The following is a 24,062-nucleotide window of genomic DNA, read 5'->3' as shown; positions in this document are numbered from 1 at the left end:
ATTAAAAATTGTGATTTTAGGATTTTTCATGTGGAGGAAGACAGGGGAACACTTGAAACCACAGAAAACCCCTCAAAATTAACTTTTGAAACTCACTCTGAGAGCCTATCAGTTCTGCTGTATTCACTGTTACCAGAGACACAAGGCTGCACCTGCTTCTTGCTCTGTTCAGTAACCAGTTCTGAATTCACTGCCATAATGTTGGGAATTATTTTTCAAAGGTGAACTTCAGGCTGCTGGTCAGACTCCCCTCTCTGACTATGCCTCCTGTCTGCAGTCCCTGGATGCGCACTAGGATAAGCGGAGGAGCAAAAACGCTGTGGGACACCGCTGAGCCCCCTAAGCGTGCCAGTCTGTGCTCACTCTCTGCTTAACGGACGGCGAGTCAACTTCAGGGATGGCCCTGAGCTCCATGGAATCCTATTTAGACTGGCAGGTACCCAAAAAGGGAATGACCTGTCAGCTACAGACCGAAGTCTGTGAATTCTCAAGCAGGCAGAGCCTCCAAATCGCCTTGAACGCGAAAATACCCTCATAGGGGATGAACTATGTCGAATTAAAACAACAAAAATGAGGAGAGCACAACACACACAGCTGCAGCCATGCGTGCAGAAGGAAAGACTGCTAGAGGGCGCTATACTGGAGAAAATGAAAAATCCAGTCCATGCGAGTATGGGGAAATAACCCTGTTGTCTAGAATGTCTCACATATTGCACTGAAAAATACAATACATACTGGAAGTTTGTATACTCTTCTCATATTGCATGGTGATATGTGGAACATGTGCTGCTTCTGTAACACTATTAATAGTAAACAAAGATAAACTGTTTCTAATATTGCCTGGAGTGGCACTACAATTGATAGTTAAAAATTGGAAAAGCATCACTCTCTTGAATTTTCATTTTTGGTAGTAGCTTCCTACTATTGGTATGAAGCTAATTTAGCAGAAGATCTGGGAATATGGCTTCTTTGTAGGTGTGTGGGGCCCTTTAGAGGGCATTGTTAAACAATGTGTGTGAACGTGGTTGACCTGCCAGAGAAAATGGGAGGGGGGTAGGGAGGGAAGGGTTAAGATACTGTATACTGTAAGGATTTTTCTCATTAAGTAATTGCTGTGAGTTGCCAAACTGTTACTGATTATTTGTGATTCTGCACCATTGTGTAAGATTGAACTAAAAAAACACAGAATAAAATAAGAGCAGAACAATGTCCTGCTGGCACGTGTGCAGAAGGAAAAACCTGTAGGTGGAGCTACAGAGAACAATGAAGTACAGTAGAGGCGCAGAGAAAAAATTATGGATTCCTTCTGCAGATGGCAAGCAGCCATAGGGACACTACCCATCTGTCTAGATAGAATGTCTCACTTATTGCACTGAAACATGTTTTCATTTTTGTTTGGCAAGATACCTTTGTAACAGGTGGTAAAAATGTCTGAATTCCTTAGTTTTGCTATAGCAAGTTTAACAAAGGTTTTCTAAATGAAACAAATTGATAGTGTTCTTACCTTTCTAATGAATGTGTCTGCCATTCTTGCAACAACATGTCTAAAAATTCAAAGCAGCGTCTAAGCATATAAAACAAAATAAAGAAGTTGTAACCTTATCCAGTGCAGATACAGGGACCAACATCTCATCATGTAACAATAAAAAGCACCTCCCCAAGCTGTCAGATTTAAAAGACAGAAGAAAAACAACAAAGGTGACTGATTGATATTCAATCTCGTTTATTGAATAACAAGATTGTGTTTCGGCCCTAAACGGTCTGAACATATGACGAGATAATGTTTGTGTGAGTACTCGTCTTCAATTGTTAATTCTGTGTTCCAACATGCATACATTGAATGATTAAAACAATAAATGTACTGAAGTGGAAAGGAGCAGCAATCAATAACACTCCACTTTTGTTTTCACACCAAAGGTAGCAACAGTTATTGATTGCCCCTACTTTCCACTCTAATCATTCAGTGTATGCATATTGGAATACAGAATTAACAATTGAAGGCTGAGTACTCACACAAACATTATCTAGTCCATATATTCAGACTCCTGTGGTAGGCCCGTTTAGAGCCAAAACACGATCATGTCAAGTCTTTTTATTCAATAAACGAGATTGAACACCAGTCACCTTCGTTGTTTTTCTTCTGCTTTCACAACCTGTGAAGGTAGTATCTCCTGCGTTTTCTGTAAGATTTAAGACAGACATCATTTTCCCCTCCTAAATTGTTTTATTTTATAAACATCTTGTATAAACACACCAACTGCAACAGACCAGAACTTTTCTCATTATCAGGTTTCTAATAGCACAATTCTGAATCTATATACACAAACCCCCAGGATTCTCTAACCAGCGTCTATGTCAGAAGTCGCCTTAAAAACGGCCACCGATCGCATCAATCATGCAACAGCGTCAATTAGAAAATCGCACCTGATTCATGCAAAGGTAGGCCGGAAAACCCTGGCCTACATTTCAGTTGTCTATATTTGTTGGGGGATCCTGAAATTAGACCGTAGCTTGCCATCAGCTGATCACAGCAGGGGAATTTCCCCCTATCAGCTGAGCCGGCAGGACTCCCTGAAACTGCAGCTTTGAGGAGATCTGTTGGTTCAGCTGATTGGGGGAAATTCCCCTGCTGCAATCAGCTAGCCAGCTGCGGTGGACAGAAGACCCCCTCCACGCGACAGAAAGGATGCCACTCCTTGCTACCAGACACCCCACTCCACCCAAAATTGGCAGGAGGGATGCCAACTCCCTCCTACCTGAAGACATCTCTCCCCCGCCAAATCAGCAGGAGAGATGCCCACTCTCTCCTGCCTAAAGACCCTTCAACACATCCTCTACCCAAAATCGACAGGAGGTATGCCCATTCACTCCTACCTGAATGACCTTCCCACACACACACACATTTTAAAGAGGCAGGCCTTCCCCTTCCCAGTGCATCCTGAGATGCATTGGGAGAGGTTTTAGGCAACTTCACAGTGCATCCTGGGGTGCACTGGGAAGGGCCTAAGGTACCTGGGACAATCAAAGCCTTAAGCCTTTACCAGTGCATACCAGGATGCACTGGGAAGGAAAAGGCCTGCCATTTTGAAGAGGCAGGCCTGCCGGGAAGAGAGAGTGGGCATCTCTCTTGCTGGTCTTCTTATAAAGGTATTGGAGGGGTGTATATATGGTGGGGGTGGTAAGTCATTCATGCAGGAGGGAGTGAGCATCCCTCCAGCAGATTTCAGTGGAGGGGGATGTATTCAGGCAGGAGTGAGCAGGCATCCCTTCTGCCACTTAGGGGGTGGGGGTGGGTCTTCTGCCCGCCACAGCCGGCTGAGCTGATCGCGGCAGAGGAATTTCCCCAAGATGAGCTGGTAAGACTCCCCAAAGCCACAGTTTTGACAAGTCCTGCAGGCTCAGCTGATCGGAGGTTCCCCTGCCACAAACAGCTGATGGCAAGCTGTGCTTTAGTTTCAGCATACCTGGCAAAAATAAGTGACTGACATGCAGGCCAGGATTTCTAGGCCTACATTTCAGCCACCTATCCTTGCATGATCATGCCTATGCAGGCACTTTAGGCCACCTAATGCCACTACCGGCGTTGGCCAGGCCTACTTTGGCATGTCATCAGCCTAAATCATCTAATTAAGCACATATCCTGCGCCTTTATTTAGGCACCGGTAGGCACCTCAACCTAGCCACTTTTTGCCATTTTCTAACAGCGTTTCTCAATTAATTTAAGCATTGGTAGGTGCCGGTTTTATAATTTCCCCCCAAATGCTTCAACCTCCTAGCAGTAGAGTCTGCCTGTTGGGGACCTCTGGAGGGCATTGCTTGCCTAGCAGAGAATGAATGTGCAAAGTAGGTAACATTCACAGAGGACATCAATATACAAGGGTTGTCAATTGTATGAACAGTTTGAATGGCATCATCAGCCAAGTATGGATCAGTTGAAGGAGACAGCAGCATCCCTGAAATAAAGCTTAAGAGACACTGGCATGTCAAGTCAAGGAGATGAGCATGGGACTACCACAAACGTTCTTTGGACGTCTACTAGTATTGATATAAATCAAGAGATTAAAATCCTTCCGATTGCACATAGCTGCCCAAAGATTTCATTTGCAAATTCAGAAAAAAGTATTTCAAGATTTTTCTGTCTAGTACAGGGGTTCTGCAAACCTTTAAGAACATAAAGAGCCACTTGGACCCGTTTTCGTGGACCCGTTTTCGAAAAGAAAAAAAAACTTGGAGCCGCAAAACAATTATAAAAACAAATTAACACTGCATAATTGTTCTTATCTTAATGCTATATACAGGATCACTAAATTGAAAATAAAATCATTTTTCCTACCTTTGCTATTTGGTGATTTCATGAGTCTTGGTTGCACTTTCTTCTTCTGACTGTGCATCAATCTTTCTTCCTTTCTTCAGCCTCCTGTATGTTTCCTTCCTCCAGACCTCATTCTCTCCCCCAACTTTTTCTTTCGTCTCCCGTTCCCCTTTCTTTCTGTCTCCGTGCCGTCCCCCAAGCCACTCGGTTTTGCTGCCACGCAATCGGGGAACAGCACCCAAGCCACCGCCGTCCCAAGCTTTCCTGCAGAAGTGTTGCGCTGACCAGCATTCTGCTCCCTGACGTCAATTCTGACTTAGGAGAGGAAGTTCCGGGCCAACAAGGCATTTCTCCTCATTCCATCCAGGCTGAGCCCCATCTCTCCTTGATCCAGCATTTCCCTTCTGTGTTTGTCAGAATTACCATTCCACCTATTTTCCAGCATCACCCTTCTTTGTGTCCATCTCACCCATATCCCTATCTCACCACTTTTTCAGAATCTTCATTTGTCTCTGTCCTTATCTTACGCCATGTTCACCATTTGCCCTTCAATGTCTTTATCTCCCCCCACACACACACTTTTTCAGTATTACTTCTATGTCTCTATTTCACCTCCTATTCATGTTCCCTCTGTATCTCTATCCTTATTCAGTAGGTCCTGCTTACCCTTTCTCTTCTTTGTGTCACTATCTCCATTTTCAGCTTTCCCCTTCCCCCTTTCCTTTGTTACTGCACCCTGTAGCTAGAATCTTCTACCCTCCCTCCACTCCGGCCCAGCCCAGTATGAAATATTTCCTTTTGTTTCCCTCCCCCTCTCTCTTTCTCTCTCTCTTCTCCTCCCTCACCCACGGAGTACTGCATCTGGCCCCTCATCCCTTCTACCTGCACCGCGGCTCTCTTCAGCAACTCGTCAGCAGCAGTGATCAAGGACAAGGCTGCTGGACAACGAGGCCTTCCTCTACGAGTCCCGCCTTTGTGGAAAAAGGAAGTTGAAACAAGCGGGACTCGCAGAGGGTAGGTCCCGACGTCAGAAGCTTGTGTCGATCGCTGCTGCTGAGTTGCCGAAGAGAGCCGCGGAGCAGGGGATGTGGCCGGAAGCAGGTAGAAGGGAGAGGGAGATAGGAAGGCTGTAGATCTCCGGAGCATGACACCGACCCCGGCCAGGATGATTTCTTTTTCAGGCGTGCACCTTACAAGTCCAGCGTCGCAGTGGGCCATGCTGAGCAGTGAGCTCAGCACTACACAGATGAAAGCCTTGCTTGCTGATTGGTCCGGCGGCACAGCGGGGCGGGGCCGCCGGACCAATCAGCAAGCAAGGCTTTCATCTGTGTATGTGCTGAGCTCACTGCTCAGCATGGCTATTTCCCGCCGCGACGCCGGACTTGTAAGCTGCATGCCTGCGTGACACACTACCGGAGCCGCAGCAAAGGTGGAAAAGAGCCGCATGCGGCTCTGGAGCCGCAGGTTTGCCGACCCCCGGTCTAGTATATCCTTAGCCTGAATATTTCTGTTAATCTTGTGCAGTAAGTCTTCCATCCCTCAGACCTTCTAATCCACTGACTGGAAGCTGTATTTGTCCCAGAGTATTTTACCTCTTTTCATTCTTACACAGAAGCAAAATGCTACTTCAGCCTTTTGTGGTATGGAAAAACTGACAGCCTACTGCTTTAGTAGCTTTCTAAAGCTATGGATACTTAACACATAATAAGACACAGTAGCATAAATATCATGTTCCTGCTAGAAGAATGTATACATTATTCCAGCCAAAGCTCAACAACCATAAACTAATATTGTAGTATAAAAAAATATCTCCTATTTGTGACTATAGCTCCCCTTCATTCCTTCTTCCACCTCCCCCACCACCCCTACTACATTGCACTTTATCATCATTGATAAAAGGAATCCTAACTGTCTCTAAGTTGGTTTTTATTGCAACATTAGGCCAAACTTGAGGTAGAATATAAAACAAATTATCCATTCAGAAATCAATGTATAAGTTCAGAAATGAGGAATTCCTCTATAACAGGAAATAATTTGACTAGAAACTAGACTTGGAAAAAAGTGATTCAATTAAAAGTATAAACAGCAGGCAAAGAAATCAGTTTTGGCCTCTCTATCCTGTAAACAGAGCAGGCTGAGATTTGGAATTTATGATTTCAGAAATTTATGCAGTTGTTTGTGAGGTACATTAATATTCTCAAAGTAGTGAGAGAAAAATAAAAAGTACAACCCCAACAGCTAACAGAACTCTGCAATATATACGGAAAGCACAAAACACTTACCTTCTAACAGCAACCGATTTTGATGTGCAGTTACTAGTGATCAAAGGAATCAGTCTGGGAACATGGGTATGCTGAAAACAGACAAGATTTTTAAAAGCTGCAAGGTCTATAATATAGGAATACATCACTAAAGCAAAACAATAGTGCTTTTAACTTCTTTTCCTGCCAGACCACTCCATACACATGAGTTTATTCTCTGCTACCAACAGACAGAAACAAAGAACCACTGGTTTGATTGTGGCAGGTTTACACTGGTTTGTTTGATGATTATCACACTGTCTACAGGGATGCAGCACACAGCCAGCCTGTATTTCTCAGTCTCCAAGAGTGGGAGATCAGGCAGATCTGTGCAGCCTGGATGACTCAGATGCTCTTTTTCAGGGGCTGGCCTAGAATGAATACTAGGAGGAATAGACAAGAGGCTAGGATCAGCTGGGGCCAGTTCACAGAGTCATTTAATTTATTAAAATTTATAAACCGCCTTATACCAAGGTAGAATACAAAACAACATACAAAATCATCATAGGGAAAATGCTTGAGTACCTGATTGTAAAAACCGCTTAGATAACCTTGATAGGCGGTATATAAAATCCTAATAAACTTGAAACTTGATCTCACACACACACGCGATTCACAATACAAATGTCAGACAAAATTATAGAATAGTCCAAGTCTCTACAGCTTATTAGTACAAAGGTTGTGCCAACAGGATGGAGTCGATCCAAAGGAAGGTTACTAAAATGGTCAATGGTCTTTAACATAAGGTGTACGAAGATGGACTTAAAGATCTCAATATGTACACTTTGGAGGAAAGGCAGAGAGGGGAGATATGATAGAGATGTTTAAATACCTATGTGGCATAAATGCACATGAGGCGAGTCCCTCTCAATTGAGAGGAAGCTCTGGAATGAGAGGGCATAGGATGAATGTGAAAGGGGATAGATTCAAAAGTAACCTCAGAAAATTCTTTTTCACTGAAAGGGTGGTGAATGCTTGGATCGGCCTCCTGTTGGAGATGAAGAATATATCTGAATTCAAGACAGCTTGGAACTAGTATGTTTTGATGTACAGCACTACATATGTCTAATAGTGCTACAGAAATGATTCATGATTAGCAGTAGTAGTAGGATCTCTAAGGTAGAGAAGGGGATAGTGGGTGGCATGGTTGGGCAGACTAGATAGGTCTTTATTTGCCTTCATTTTTCTCTGTTTACTGATGGTAATGGGACCACCTCTTTCTTCCTGCTTTGCACTTGAATACCTATGGCCTGTGCTACCTTCTAGCTTCCTCCCATACTACTGAGAACCAGCCAGAATAGATGCTCTACATTGGTACAATTAATAAAATTCTTTAACAAAAAGGAGCATGGCAAGAAATATGGGAAAAATCGTTATCAAGAGACAGCAAGGAATTAGTGATCAGAGAGAAAGGAAGATATCTGAACCAGAACCAGCAGGAGTAGAAGTGTAGTCTGGGCTGGTGGGTGATAGAAGTGCAAGCAAGCTGATTCTGTCCCAGACAACAGAGTATTTAAAAGTATGCTTCAACCAAAAGTGAAGGAAAGCAGAGAAACTAGCCCCACTAATCAATAAAACAGACAAAAAAAAAAGAAGGGGGGGTTTAACAGCTGAGAGGTCAAATCCAGGTCAAAGTACATATTTATTCATTAAAGTCCCAACAAGGATCCAAGTTTCAACAATGTAAAAATTGCCTTCCTCAGGGGACGAAAACTAACAACAAAAATATAAATACAGTGAAAAACTTAAAGATGAAACACAGATATAAGATCATCAATAAAAATACAAGACCAAAGGAAAATAAAAATATGAGTAAATCATACAATAATTATGTGACAGAGGAAGTAAGGCTTAAATCAGTGTCTCGCAAACTCTGCCAATCCATGGCACAGTAAAAGTAGTGGCCGCGGTTTGAGGTATCCGGAAATGCGTGGACGTTGATGTCTGCACATGGGCGAAGGCCCTCCAGACTGGCCCTGAGCTGCCAGAAGGAAAGATACGCAGAGAGAAGGAGAGTCACAGGCACTGGCTGATTGCCTACAGGATGTGCCTCTCGCCGCGAGAGGCACATACTGTAGGCCAGGGGTGCCCAACGCGTCAATCGCGATCCACCGTAGCTCAGGAAGGCAACGTGAGTCGATCGCAGAGCCCATCCCGGGCTCTGTGATAGACTCGTGTTGCTGTCCCGATCTACCGGGCCTATCAGCCTTCCTCTCCCCGACGTCAAAGACGGCGACGCCGGGCATTAGGCTGTTTTTTGTCATTTCGGGGGGGGGGGGGGGGCGGGGTGATGTGGCGGAGGCAGCAGCAAAAGCCTGAAAAAGAAATCATCCTGGCCCGGGTCGGTGTCATACTCCGGAACTTCTACCTCTTCCAGCAGCCCTCTCCCTTCTACCTGCTTCCGGCTACACCCCCTGCTCCGCGGCTCTCTTCGGCAACTCAGCAGCAGCGATCGACACAAGCTTCTGACGTCGGGGCCTACCCTCTGCGAGTCCCGCTTGTTTCAACTTCCTTTTTCCACAAAGGCGGGACTCGTAGAGGGAAGGCCTCGATGTCGGCAGCTTGTCTTGATCACCGCTGCTGACGAGTTGCTTAAGAGAGCCGCGGAGCAGGGGGGTTTTGCCAGGTGCAGGTAGAAGGGAGAGGGCCAGATGCAGGACTCGTGGGTGAGGAGCAGAAGAGAGAGAGAAAGAGAGAGGGAGGGAAACAAAAGGAAATATTTCATACTGGGCTGGGCCGGAGTGGAGGGAGGGTGGAAAGATTCTGGCTACAGGGTGCATTAACAAAGGAAAAGGGGGGAAAGCTGAAAATGGAGATAGTGACACAAAGAAGAGAAAGAATAAGCAGGACCTACTGAATAAGGATAGAGATACAGAGGGGACATGAAGAGGAGGTGAAATAGAGACATAGAAGTAATGCTGAAAAAGTGTGTGGGGGGGAGATAAAGACATTGAAAGGGCAAATGGTGAACATGGGGTAAAGACAAGGACAGAGACAAATGAAGATTCTGAAAAAGTGGTGAGATAGGGATATAGGTGAGATGGACACAAAGAAGGGTGATGCTGGAAAATAGGTGGAATGGTAATTCTGACAGACAGAAGGGAAATGCTGGATCAAGGAGAGATGGGGCTCAGGCTGGATGGAATGAGGAGAAATGCCTTGTTGGCCCGGAACTTCCTCTCCTAAGTCAGAATTGACGACAGGGAGCGGAATGCTGGTCAGCGCGACACTTCTGCAGGGAAAGCTTGGGACGGCGGTGGCTTGGGGGCTGTTCCCCGATGGCGGTTGCAGCAAACCGAGTGGCTTGGGGGAGGGCACGGAGAAAGAAAGAAAGGGGGCAGACAGGGAGACAGAAAGAAGGGGAAACAGGGAGACAGAAGAAAAAGTTGGGGGAGAGAATGAGGTCTGGAGGAGAGGAAACATACAGGAGGCTGAAAGAAAGGAAGAAAGATTGGATACACAGTCAGAAGAAGAAAGTGCAACCAGAGACTCATGAAATCACCAAACAGCAAAGGTAGGAAAAATTATTTTATTTTCAATTTAGTGATCAAAATGTGTCTGTTTTGAGAATTTATATCTGCTGTCTATATTTTGCACTATGGCTCCCTTTTACTAAACTGCAATAGCGTTTTTTAGCGCAGGGAGCCTATGAGCATTGAGAGCAGCACGAGGCATTCAGGGTAACTCCCTGTGCTAAAACCTACTATTGTGGTTTAGTAAAAAGGGTGGGGGTGTATTTGTCTATTTTTGTATTTTGTTACTGAGGTGACATTGCATAGTCATCTGCCGTGACCTCTTTGAAAAAACCTGGAATATGAATAATTAACATTTTCTCTGCCTTTCAGTGTGCTTTGTGTTTTTTTTAAATTTTATTGTTGGTAGAGCATTTTGACTTAGTCATTATAAAAGTAGCTCGCAAGCCCATAAAGTGTGGGCACCCCTGCTGTAGGCAGTCAGCCAGCACCAGCACCTCTCCTCCTCCCTGGCGTCTCATTGCACACTTGAAATCTCAGGAGACACACAGTTTGCGATACTCTGGCTTACATGAACAAATGTAATGTGAGAAAAGGAATAAAAGAAATGGCACCAAAATCTTAAAGTGTAAAGTTAAAAAAAATAATAATAATAATAAAAATAGTACTGTGAAACTATAGTTGAGACACCAGTAGGTGTAGGAAAAAGTTAAGTTTGTATTAAGAAATGAAAGAAGAGGTCTCGGGGCAAGAAAAGATGGGGGGGAAGCAAAGATGGCGGACAGCTTTGAGCTCTGAACACTCGCCGAAGTTTTCTTCAGCTTATTTTGCTGCAAAGTCTTTTTCTCTTTTTTTCAACAAATATGCCACACATTAAACGGAAGGGTACGGTGAAGGCGGTGAAATTGCTGGCTCTTACCTCCTCTCCGCATCAACCAAAGCTTCAGCATTTCTTTGAGTGTCAAGAGCCAGCCACTCCTCGGATGGATAATCGGGGAGCGGATCCCGTTGGGAGCCCGAGCGAGGGAGAGCTTGGTTCCTTGGGGAAGGACATTTCATTGTCGCCCCCCCTGATGATCTCCACACCTGTCTGTCCAGCAGAAGGGCAGAGTAGAGAATCCAGCTCTGTGGAGGAGCTGAAAGGAGGAGGAGCCTCGGCAGTTGGAGTGCAACAGACCCGGAGCAATGCCAGAGGAGCTGGAGAATCGGCAGGAACTCCTGTAGTCACACTGGAAACTCTCCTTTGTGCCATTAAGAAAATGGATGTTACAGTGGAGAAAACTGCTAAAGATTTAGAGGTATTGGTAGCTAAAGTGGATTCTTTTGCTAATACAATTGAATTGGTAAAACAGGAATGTATTGACAAAATTCAAACAGAGACTGCCCCATTGAAAAACTCAATTGCTGAGATTATAAAAGATAAAAATGTAATTCATCGTAAAATTGAGCAAATTGAGAACTTCAATAGGCGTCTGAATTTGTGTATTCTAAATTGTCCAAAAATTCAATCTCTCTCTCCAATTGAAGTTTTTAAAAAAATTTCTTGTAGAAAATCTAAACTTTTCCCCGGCCAATATTCCGCCAATAAATAAAGCATATTATTTACTATCTTGGTCCTCTTCCATTCACAGGACATATCTCTGCATCGTTTGCTCCCATATGCTCTCTCTCTAAAATCTCTCCTGGGCTGCCTTTAAATCAGATTCCAAAGCAATAACCTTGGTTTCCATTTCTTCTAAAAACCTTTGCTTCTCCTTTAGAACTTGAAAAGTCTTTTTAAGTTCTTCTTTTAGTTGACTCATTTTTCTCAACTTTTGGTCATATTGGCAGCCGAGGTAATCTCTTTCCTCTTTTAATTCCTCAGTGGTTTTCTTCAAATCATTTTCCCTGGATTGGATTGCCTAAAAATTCTGTTCTGTTCTCCAAAGTCTCTGGTTTATTGGCATATGAACTTCCTTTTGTAAAGTGACTTTTGATGCTGCGGCCTTGTCACCTTCAGACTGAAACACCTGGCAATCACTTTTAACTAGTAGCAACTCCTGGTATAGTTGCTCTTTCATTTGATTGAACTATTGGTTCAGGAATTTGAGCAAGCAAACCCGACTTAGCCCAACTCATCCACACCTATGTACTCTCAAGACTTGACTACTGCAACTCTCTATTCAATGGCATCACCACAAAGGAACTCAAACAGCTCCAGCGGGTCCAAAATGCAGCAATTCGACTCGTATGCAACCTCAACTCTCCAGCTTTTCAAGCAGAACATTGTTAGTCAATCAATCGCTTGGCTATTTTGTATGGGGTTTTACAAATTTGCATGGCTTGATCAGGAAATGGGCACTCGAGGGGGAAAACACGCAGTGGGCCGTTTTGTGAATCGGGTCAGTTAGCAGCGATCGTGACTAAACCTGTGAAAACAGGTTTAGCGACGATCACTGACTTTAGTGAATCGGGGTCTTAGTCATAGCTCTGTGTCATTACAAGAACTTTAATTAGAAACAATGATTTTTTTAACAAAAGAAAATAAACCCTAAGCAAAAAATGGCAAAAACAACATTACAAGAGAATTTTTACATTTTCTGTGAATACTTTTGTTTTTAAGTAAATTTGGCAAAATGGAAAAACAAAACACAGGAAGGGCTATGCATGCTCTGAAATTTATATTAGTTCTGAGCTCTAAGAGAGCCGTTCTATCCCACAGTGCTGGAAGATGACATTCATTTGTATGCCTTATCCAAGTCTGCTTGTCAACAGTGAAATGACTGATCTTTTAGCACAGCTCTGTTTTGGAGCATGTTGAGCTCCTGGCACTTGATACTCTTCAGGATGCATTTTCCTCACTCTACACAGAGCAAGAATTGTACAATGCATGCATAGTTTGCTTCAAAACAAAAAGGAAATATTCTTCTGAGTGTTCCATATTCAAATTATCACTTGGTAATTTGATGTTGGTCATTGTCCTCAGATAAGTTTTATTTAGTAGTCCATAAACAGCCATTTTTACAAGTAAAAGAAGGAAGAAAAAAAAAAGACAAGTATTTAACTTCATTCCTCCATCTGCTTTTACACAAAACCAACCAGGATCCCATCCAAAACAATCTATTTGGTCAAACTTCATTCTTATTCCTATCTCCACCCCCTCTCTGGACATATCCAGCAAAGAAATGTCTCGGCCCTGGCATTTACAGCTTTTCTTTAGTTCAGTATATTGGTTCTTAATCTTTCCACTGTGGCAACATCTGACAGAGAATTAATGTATGTAAGACACTGAATTCCACAAACAAAAACTGAACTTAAAAAAGCCTAAATACTTCCCTGTTGTAAAAAGTAATGACAGGGAGATAAAACATGTTGTTCATAAAAATAAAATAAAATTATTACCCGTTACTGAAAATAAAGATAATTTTTTGCTTGCTTCATTATTGAGGTATCTTGGACTGATTTGCTGCACACAGTTTTACTGATAAGGGGTTGAAAAGTAATCAAATTTGCAGGACAATTACTGTTGGAGAACTCTATCATACAAAATACATATTCAAAATCTGGTGTCAACACAATAAGAGCAAAATAAAATCTCTCCAAATACTTAGTGAAGTAACACAAACCCTGCATATAGGCTGCACAGAACTTTCTATATCAAAACAGCAATAATCCACAGGACACAAACAGCAGGACCTGTACGTACCTCTCAAAAAGCAGCACTGCAAATATGGGAAAAACCAAACAAGTTGGACTGCTAGAGATTCCTACACATAATACTCCTGGTAGAATTCTATGCAACTGTGCATTGCAGAATCTGCGCAGAGTTCCCCTGCAAGACTAGGCCAGGCTGTCAGAGTCCGTGACCAGAAGAGAGAAGGCATTATGCAACATTTCTAATCTAGGCAAGTGGCACCTGTTATTGCAGTGTTAAGTGCAAGTAAATGCTGAGGATAGAATTAGGAACAGCATACCTGCAACATTTCTACATGGGGCTGGTGGTAGTGGTGATCATTAGAGGGTGATGGAGAAGCTGAAATAGGGATCATTTAAGGGAATTTCAAGTACCTATATGCTCTCCCCAAACTGCACGCACATGCCATTACTGTATAATGAAAGCATTGGCCTGTTTATGAAAGCTGTGTTAAGATATCAGTTGAGAATCATGCATCATACACCACATACTCCATGGAAACTCTGCTGTCCTCCTCATCCAGCTATTCTATCCTTAACAGAATTCAACTACATTTTCCAACCACAAAAAATCTTCAATACAGGCATATTTTCCATTCTATGCTAACCTTCCTGGGCATAAAAACCTGGAATGACCTCCCTGAAACTCAGAAGAGAAACCAGCTTACACCTTATTCCGGAAGAAACTGAAAACTCTTCTCTTTGACACCTGAATCTACATGCATCTTTCAATCTCTCCCCCATCAATTCAGCTACCATCTTTTAAGGGCTAGATTCACAAAGCAAACCGATTGTGTACTGATCGGTTTGCGACTCGATTCACTTACCTCTCTGCCGATCCGATTCCGATCCGCGCATGCAAATGAGGGGAACGGCATGCAAAGTAGGCAGGGATGCTATTCACAAAACAAATTTTGTGAACTGACTGGGCTGGCCGATCAACCAAAGAAGCAACTGCTGGGGACCAGTCACAAATGTCCTTTCCCACTCTCCAGCTCCATTGTCGCCCTGCTCTCTGCCCTTCTCCTGCCTTTCAACCTTGACTTTCAGCCTCGCCGCCCCAAACTCCCCTTGCTCTCTGCTGCCCTGACTCGTCTGCTCTCTGCCTCCTTCCCTGCAGCGCGTGCCCACGTGTTTAAAAGCAGGGCTGTACTACACAGTGTAGCCCCGCTTTAAACACGTGGGCTCGCACTGCAGGGAAGGCAGCAGAGAGCAGGAGAGTAAGAGCCAATGAGTTTTAGCCGAACTTCTTATCCAATCCCCATTACTTACATGAAAACCAGCAGCAATAGAGAAAGGGACTCTTGTGCATGGAGAGCACTTGGCGCTCATCCCAAGCAAACTGTTGCAAATTTTTTGATCAACAAGGAGCCCAAGTTTGAACAGTGGGAGTTTTAGTCAAGGCTGCTGCTGCCGGAGATCACCCTTCTAGACAACTAGTTGAAGAGAAAGGAGAGTCGGAGCCCCCAAACCCTCCCCCCAAAAAAAAACCCAACAAAAATGAACACGAACGCATGCGCAGACCATCTACAGGGAAAGCAGATGGTCTGCGCATGCGTCAGGATCGCACACTAGCGATCCATGTCGATGGATGGGGGCGTTCCTCTGATCACCCCCATTAGAATATTACTGGTTTCTGATCGGTCACGATCAGGCAGGTTAGTGAATCTAACCCTATGTCTTCTCTCTTCCTCTCTCCCTAACTCCGCCTTTACCTTTTCTCCACCTGTAAGTCACAGTGAGCCTATACAGGTATGAGCGACACACAAATAGAAGATTAGATTAGAATACTGAACTACCACCTTAGATACTGAAAAGTACCCTTACAACAATTTGCTCAGGGTCATACAGCTGGTGGCTGATGTCTGAAAACCGTTAATCTTATATGTAGATCAAAATAATCATGTTTTTCTACAAAAGTCATATCTGTGGCAACCTTCCAAAGGCAGGAGTTGGGCTAAAAGAAAATATATTGATTTGGCTTTACAAAACTACACTTTTGCTAGAAAAAAATATCTGCAGACAAAACAGGCACAAATCCCAGCAGGTAGCATTTCTTGTGCAATTTTCTAAAGGAATGCATGTGTTTACTCTCCTTTAGAGACATGATGGAAAGTACCTACACATTTTGTTTAAATCTACAAAGTTTTGAAAACTGCCCAATTTATGTCTAAGGGAAGTTGAAGGATGTATGAAACAGCATCAAAACAAAGTTAGTACGGATGCCGCATGAGAAAAATGTGCAAGAGCTCGGTAGCATGCAGATTCCCAGATTTCATTTTCCTTTCTAGGAGTGAGATCTCTACTTTTACTATGCTGAAGAGAGTTTGTTGACGTGCAAGAAGAAAGGAGACCCACCTGCCTTGAACTCAATGTTATACTGTCTCTGGAGGACAGAATGAGAGCTCCCTGCTTAAGAACATTTCATAAGAACTACCATACTGGGACAGACCGAAGGTCCATCAAGCCCATTATCTTGTTTTCAACAGTGGCCAACCCAGGTATTGATCCAGTGCCCTTGGTTTCTCTAAAGCAGGGGTGTCAAACTCAATAACATAAGGGGCCGAAATTTAAAACATAGGCTAAGTCACTGGCCAAATTTTTTATTAAGATACTTAGGGATCCTTTTATTAAGGTACGCTACCCAATTTAGTGTGCGCTAAAGGCGCACCTTAATAAAAGGAGCCCTTAGTCTAGTAGACGTTTAGAGTTACAACATCTTTAACACCATGCCGACTCTGTGATGTAAACAAAATAAATAAAAAAAGATTTTTCCTCTCTCTTTTAGGTCCTAGTTCACACCTGCTGTCTAACACCAGCTCTGGCAGGATACACATTTCAAATCTGACATATTGTAATCACAAAACAGAAAATAAAATTATTTTTTCTACCTTTTGTTGTCTGGTCATTATTCAAATCATGTTGGTCCCAGGCTCTGGTTATCTTCTGATAACTCGCTTGCTAGGGTCTCCTTCTTTCTTCTTCCATTCCGTTTCCCTTCCCTCCACCAGAGGTCTGGCATCTTTCCTTTTGGCCTGGGATTTGGCCCTCTGTTCCTTCCCTCCCTCCTGACTTCCCGGTCTCACTTTAAAGCAGCCTGCAGAGGAGCGCCAGTCGGCTGTAGCGATCCTAGCAGACTGCCGTCGGTATCCACAGCATGTTCCCTCTGCTGCGGTCCCATCTCTCCTCTGACGTACAGTACCATGGCAGAGGGAATGTGCTGAGGCTACGGCAGCCTGCTAGGATTGCTACAGCCAACTGATCCTCTGCTGGCTGCTTTAATGCGAGATCGAGAAGCCGGGAAGGAACAGCGGGCCAAATTTGGCCTACAGGCCTGAGTTTGACACCCCTGCTCTAAGGGGTTTTCCCAGTTGTACCTCTGCCCCTTCTGCTCCAGACATCAAAAAGATTCCAGAAGTATCTTGGAGGAATTTGCCCTCTTGTTCTATTGATAAGGAGAATTCTCAACACAGAAGTGGGTAAGACATACAAATGTAACATCAACTTATGAAGATCTAGCTAGGATTTGTAAGCACCCTTTTGTATTTAAAATGGCACAAACAAGACTAAAATCGTTGTGTACATTAATGCCTTCTGTTGATGCCTCAGTTTCAGCTTTCGTGAACGTTTGTTTCGCTATATATGGTGGCTTGCAATCCCAGGAAAGGGGGATAGAGAATTATGAGACAGATTTTGGCACTGGAGAAGAATTTCATGCATTGTTATTGTATTATGCATAATGTGATGCACTATTGTTGTTTTTGATATTGTTTGCATCAATAAAAATTGTTTGAACCTAAGAGTGTATCAACAGTCCAATCTGATTTGGTGCAGGATAAATTAATAGTCCATCAGAACAACACACTTGATAATAGGTCAAGAGCATTAAATCTGAATATATTAAATTTTCCTAAGAGTTCTTTAGAACTCTGACTTTTTTAAGAAGTATCTTCAGGATGTATTAGGTTACAATCCATTGTTATTCTCTCCTATGAGCAAAAGGTGTGTGTATTTTTGTTTTTTAAAAAAATTTACCCACCAGTGGCAGAGAGGGTACGAGAAAGAGCTCTGCTTCTTGATGGCTTCTGTGGAGAGACTGGACTTTTGGAAGATCAAGACTGAGAGGAATTGAATAGAGCAATACTCCTTGTATCGTTTGTGTTCCCTTCAGTCAAAAACCATGTCATGAGACTTCTTTTTTCTACATAGATATACTTTATTTTTTGATCAAAAATATCTGGATTTTTCCAGATCTTTGCAAGACCTCTCAAGATTGTAAGAATAGAGTTATTTCTATGTACTCAAAAGTCTTGGCCTTGGGTGCTTCTTTTTCTGTTCAGCTTCCTTGTAAACGTATGCTTAGATTTCAGAATAAGCAGTTTGTCTTCTTTGATTCAATGCAACTACACTCTTTTCTAAATACTCATAAAGGACCTGCGATATCTTCAGTCTAATATGTTAAAGACTGGATATTTTATATCCTCTGAATATGTTGATTAGGCAATAACCCCCCTTGCCTTCTTCTTTTTTTTTTTTTACTTTTTGAAGTCTCCCTATATTGTTTTGGCATATCTTTCCCTCCCTCATTGTGAACCTGAGTTTAGAGCATAATTTTCAGTTCTAGAATGAATGCCTAACTTTCTTTTATTTATTTTCCCTATTCAAGGTTTAGAAATATTTGGAAGTATTATTGTTTGAAACTGCATTAAAAAACAGAGTTGGTAGAAGCCAGACTGGTAACTGAAATGAAAGAAAACCAGAATTTTCTCAGTAGTTGGAAAATAAAAATAAAGTAAAGTTGTTCACCCATAGCAGATAATCTCCAAGAACAATAGGATACCAAATCCTCACATATAAGGGATGTGAAGTCTACGACTTCATTGGGATCAACAAAATAGAGTACAATCCCCATCCTCATTTACCTGGTAAAACGGTGTTGACCATACTAGTGTTCAAAAAAAAAAAAAGATTCCTGATACAGAAAGCTTGACCATGAAGCACTTAATGGATCACCTGGCATGGTTTAGAACAGTCTGTATCCATTCCATAGTATGCTGAGAACTCAAATGTCTGAGACTATACAAGGCCAACAGTTTACATAAAACCTTAGCTGTCAGGAAGATTCTCCAAAATGGACACTAATACTGGCTACACCTATCTAGATCCAGTCAAAATTCCTTCTTGGATTTTGCTCGTTAAGCTGATTAGCTTTTGGCCTATCTCCTGAGGGAAAAACTGACATGTCTTACTTTTTCCTGTATCTCTCACATATAATAGCCCACAAAGAAAAAAAGTCAAAGGATGTGCTGAATAGAAATGACAGAACTGATTAAATAAAACTACTGTACTTCAAAAAGTGCTTCACATCACACTCATTTAGTTACAAGAACAGATATGGGTACAATCTATTAGTCAAATGCGCCACTCGCAAAGCATTGTTGTCGTAAAAAAATGCAATATAAACAGCAGCAGAAGAGAGATATCTGTTCTCTTCAGAGATTTTGTTGCAAGTTATTGAAGCTGTGGCCGGAGCTGTGCAGCTTCTTGGGCCGTGAAGCATGAAGCAAACAATGCGACCCCGTGATGTCATATACACGCGACAACTGAGCTCTAAAGAAAGGGGGAGGGGCGACTGCAGTTTACTTTGATGGCCCTACTACTTGGACATTTCAAAAAAAGCAATGTTACTTACCGTAACAGTTGTTATCCAGGGACATCAGGCAGCTATTCTCACTAGTGGGTGATGTCATCAGACAGAGCCCCGGTACGGACGTCTCACAAGCACGTGTTGCTTGTAGAAACTTAAAGTTTCTAGATGCCCGCACCGCGCATGCGCCGGTGCCTTCCTACCCGGAGATCCGGGCGTGTCTCCTCAGTTCAGGTAGCTAGCCTGAGAAGCCAACCCAGGGGAGGTGGGTGGGACGTGAGAATAGCTGCCTGCTGTCCCTGGATAACAACTGTTACGGTAAGTAACATTGCTTTATCCCAGGACAAGCAGGCAGGTATTCTCACTAGTGGGTGACCTCCAAGCTAACCTCAGTGGGATGGAGGGGGAGTTGGCGACTTAAGAGAATAAATTTTTCAATACTGTTTGGCCAAACTGTCCATCCCGTCTGGAGAGGGTATCCAGACAATAATGTGAGGTGAATGTGTGAACCGAGGACCAGGTGGCAGCCTTGCAAATTTCCTCGATTGGTGTTGATCTGAGGAATGCTACTGAGGCTGCCATTGCTCTGACCTTATGGGCTGTGACCTTACAAGGAAGTGATAATCCAGCCTGGGCATAGCAGAAAGAGATACAAGCCGCCATCCAGTTAGAGATGGTGCGCTTTGATTACGGGTCTTCCCAACTTGTTAGGATCGAAGGAGACAAAAAGTTGAGGAGTGGTTCTGTGTGGCTTGGTGCGATCCAGGTAGAAAGCCAAGGCACGTTTACAGTCTAGAGTGTGAAGGGCCGATTCTCCGTGGTGAGAATGAGGCTTAGGGAAGAATACTGGAAGTACAATGGATTGGTTGAGATGAAATTCGGAGACCACCTTAGGCAGGAATTTCGGGTGAGTGCGGAGGACCACCTTGTCATGGTGGAATACTGTGAATGGTGGGTCCGCCATCAATGCCTGGAGTTCGCTGACTCTGCGAGCGGACGTAAGGGCTACAAGGAAAAGCACTTTCCAGGTGAGATACTTCAGAGGGGCCCTGTTGAGTGGTTCAAACGGGGGCTTCATGAGGTGGGAAAGGACTACATTGAGGTCCCAAACCACTGGGGGTGGTTTGAGAGGAGGGTTAACATGGAAGAGTCCTTTCATAAATCTGGCGACCACCGGATGGGCCGAGAGGGGTTTCCCTTGTAGAGGCTGGTGGAACGCCGCAATAGCGCTCAGGTGGACTCGTATGGATGTGGACTTGAGCCCAGATTGAGATAGGTGCAGGAGATAGTCCAGCACGGAGGATAAGGAAGCTCGCTGAGGTTCCTTTGACTTAGAAACGCACCATGAGGAGAATCTGGTCCATTTCTGGGAGTAGCATTGTCGAGTGGCGGGCTTCCTGGAAGCTTCCAAGACCTCCCTCACTTCTTGAGAGAATTGGTGAGGGGTTACGTTGAGAGGAACCAAGCTGTCAGGTGGAGAGACTGCAGGTTGGGATGAAGTAGTGATCCTTGATGTTGAGTAAGTAGTGAAGGAAACACTGGAAGTGGTACTGGTTCCCTGCTGCTGAGTTGAAGTAGGAGGGAGAACCAAGGTTGTCTGGGCCACCGAGGAGCTATTAGGATCATGGTGGCCCGTTCGAGTTTCAGCTTGACCAGAGTCTTCTGGATCAGCGGGAATGGTGGGAACGCATATAGAAATCGTTTCCCCCAGTTCAGTAGAAAAGCATCTGCCTCGAGGCGATGAGGAGTGTAGATCCTGGAGCAAAACTGAGGCAGTTTGGCGTTGTGGGGAGCCGCAAAGAGGTCTATCTGAGGCGTCCCCCATTGCGTGAAGATTTGGTGAAGGGGGTTGGAATGGAGAGTCCATTCGTGCGGTTGTAGCAGACGGCTTAGTTTGTCTGCTAGGACGTTGTTCTCCCCCTGGATGTATACTGCTCTGAGTAGGGCGTTGTGGCGCACCGCCCAGTCCCAGACTCGTAGAGCTTCCTGGCAAAGGAGGGACGAGCCCGTGCCCCCTTGCTTGTTGATGTAATACATGGCAGCCTGATTGTCTGTGCGAATGAGGATTACCATGTCGTGAAGTAGATGTTGGAAAGCTTGGAGCGCATTGAAGATGGCTCTGAGTTCCAGTAGATTGATTTGGTGTAGTCTTTCCGCACTGGTCCAGAATCCTTGGGTGCGGAGACCCTCCAGGTGGGCCCCCCATGCGTAATTCGACGAATCGGTTGTGAGAACTTTCTGATGGGGGGGAGAGTGCATCAGCAAACCTCTGGATAGATTCGAAGAGGTCATCCACCAAAGTAGAGACTGCCGAAGAGCAGGTGTGACTACGATGCGTTTGGATAGTGGATCGGATGTCTGATTCCACTGTGATGCCAGGGTCCACTGGGGAATCCTGAGGTGGAGTCTGGCAAAGGGTGTCACGTGTACTGTGGAGGCCATATGGCCCAGGAGCACCATCAGTTGTCTCGCCGGTATGGTTTGGTGAGTGACCACCGACTGGCAGAGATGAAGAAGAGACTCCATGCGTTGCCGGGGCAGGAATGCTCGGAGTCGGGTGGTGTCCAGGACCGCTCCGATGAAGGGGAGGGACTGGGTGGGTTGTAGATGGGACTTGGAGAAGTTGATCTCGAAGCCCAAATTCTGGAGGAAGTAGGTTGTAGCCAAGGCCGCCGAAGTGACCTCTGGGGCTGACGGGGCCTTGATGAGCCAGTCGTCGAGGTATGGAAAGACCTGTAGACCCCTGTCCCGGAGTGCTGCGGCCACTACCACCAGGCACTTTGTGAAGACTCTGGGGAACGAAGATAGGCCGAATGGTAGCACTCGATACTGTAGGTGCAGATTTCCCACCCGAAATCTGAGGAACTTTCGGGAGGCCGGGTGAATGGGGATGTGAGTGTAGGCCTCCTTGAGATCCAAGGAGCATAACCAGTCGTTCTGCTCGAGGAGGGGGTATAGAGAAGCCAAAGTCAACATGCGAAACTTCTCTTTGACCAGGAACTTGTTGAGGGCCCGAAGGTCTAAAATGGGTCGCAGGTCGCCCGTTTTCTTCGGGACGAGGAAGTACCGGGAGTAAAACCCTCGGTTCAATTGGTCTGACGGGACCGGCTCGACAGCCCGAAGCTGAAGTAAGGTTTGGACTTCCTGAAGAAGAAGGGCGGTCTGCGTCGAGCTTGAAGGATACTCTCTTGGAGGATGGTCCGGGGGGACCCGGTGGAATTGAAGAGAGTATCCTTCTCTTATGATGGAGAGGACCCATAGGTCCGTGGTTATGGCCTCCCATCGGTGGTAAAAAAGATGGAGGCGGCCCCCTATGGGAGAGGCCGAGGTTATGCTCCCGGGAGGGGCGTCAAAAGGGCTGGGGAGCCTTAGGTACAGCCGGTGGCTGGAGTTTTTGCTGAGACTTCTAGGGGGGTTGTCTCTTCGCAGGCTGTCTCGCAGCGGGCGTTTGTCTGGGCATGTAACGCCGCTGGTAAATCAGGGGTGGCCTGGAGGGTCGAGACTGTTGAGGTTTGGGTTTGGGCCGTAGGATGGATTGAAAGGATTTTTCATGATCCGACAGCTTCTTGGTAACAGTTTCGATAGACTCATCGAACAGGTCAGCTCCAGCACATGGTACGTTGGCGAGTCTGTCCTGTAGGTTGGGATCCATATCGATAGTACGGAGCCATGCCAGGCGACGCATAGCTACCGCGCTTGCGGCGGCGCGTGCCGAGAGTTCGAATGCATCGAAGGAGGATTGCATCAGCTGGAGTCGTAATTGGGAGAGGGAGGCTACCACTTCCTCGAACTCGAATCGAGCTTGGTTGTCTATGAACGGAGTGAACTTGCGGAGCACCGGCAAGAAGAACTCCAGATAGGAAGAGAAAAAGAAGTTGTAGTTTAGCACCCGTGACGCCATCATGGAGTTTTGGTAGAATTTTCTACCAAATTTGTCCATCGTTCTTCCCTCTCGGCCCGGCGGTACAGAGGCGTAGACCTGGGAGGGATGAGAGCGTTTAAGGGAGGACTCGACCAGCAGGGATTGGTGGGAGAGTTGGGGGCCCTCGAACCCTTTATGGTGCACGATGCGGTATCGAGCATCGAGTTTGCTGGGGATCGCCGGTATGGAATACGGCGTTTCGAAGCACTGCATGAAGGTCTGGTCCAGTAATTTATGCAAGGGGAGCCGAAGCGACTCCGTTGGAGGGTTAGGCAAGTGCATGGAGTCCAGATACTCTTTGGAGTATCTGGAGCCCGTGTCAAGGGTCACATCCAAATCATCCGCCATTTGTCGGAGGAATGATGAGAAGGACAATTGTTCCGCCAGCGTCGGTCTGTGGGACGGGCTGGAGGAGGATGAGGCCTCCAGGTCCGTGGACATCGGGGAGTGACAAGGAGAATCGGGTACCGGTGTCTCCTCGTACTCCGGGCCCCTCGGAGGGGACACCTCTGATGAGGAGTATCCCCTACGTTGCAGTTTTTTCTGCGGTGACACCTCCGAATGGCGTGAGGAGTGCCAGGATGAGTGTCTCGATCGGTGCCCGTCTCGGTGTCGGGACGGGGATCGGGATCGTCTGTGCATCGCATGGTCTCCCGAGGCCCCCAAGTGGATAGGGCTGGAAGCGGTGGATCGCAACTGGGTTTGCGATGCGGGTTCTTGCGATGCTACCCAAGTC

General features: G+C 45.0%; 1 protein-coding gene across 16 annotated transcripts in view; it reads right to left on the bottom strand.

Annotated features, from left to right (window-relative positions):
* The window catches only part of CLASP2 (cytoplasmic linker associated protein 2), a 650,335-nt gene that overhangs the window by 378,001 nt on the left and 248,272 nt on the right, over positions 1-24,062 (bottom strand). For all 16 annotated transcript variants that reach the window (XM_033930348.1, XM_033930349.1, XM_033930352.1 and 13 more), the window contains 2 exons: positions 6,595-6,665; positions 1,505-1,564 (listed from right to left, as the gene is read on the bottom strand). In XM_033930348.1, coding sequence (XP_033786239.1) covers positions 1,505-1,564; positions 6,595-6,665 — 131 coding nt within the window. The remainder of the gene's footprint in view (positions 1-1,504; positions 1,565-6,594; positions 6,666-24,062) is intronic.

Source organism: Geotrypetes seraphini, chromosome 2 (genome assembly GCF_902459505.1).
Source record: "Geotrypetes seraphini chromosome 2, aGeoSer1.1, whole genome shotgun sequence".
Taxonomy (NCBI): Eukaryota; Metazoa; Chordata; class Amphibia; order Gymnophiona; family Dermophiidae; genus Geotrypetes; species Geotrypetes seraphini.
The sequence above is the reverse complement of the archived record's forward strand: the minus strand, read 5'-3'. Positions and strand labels throughout refer to the sequence as shown.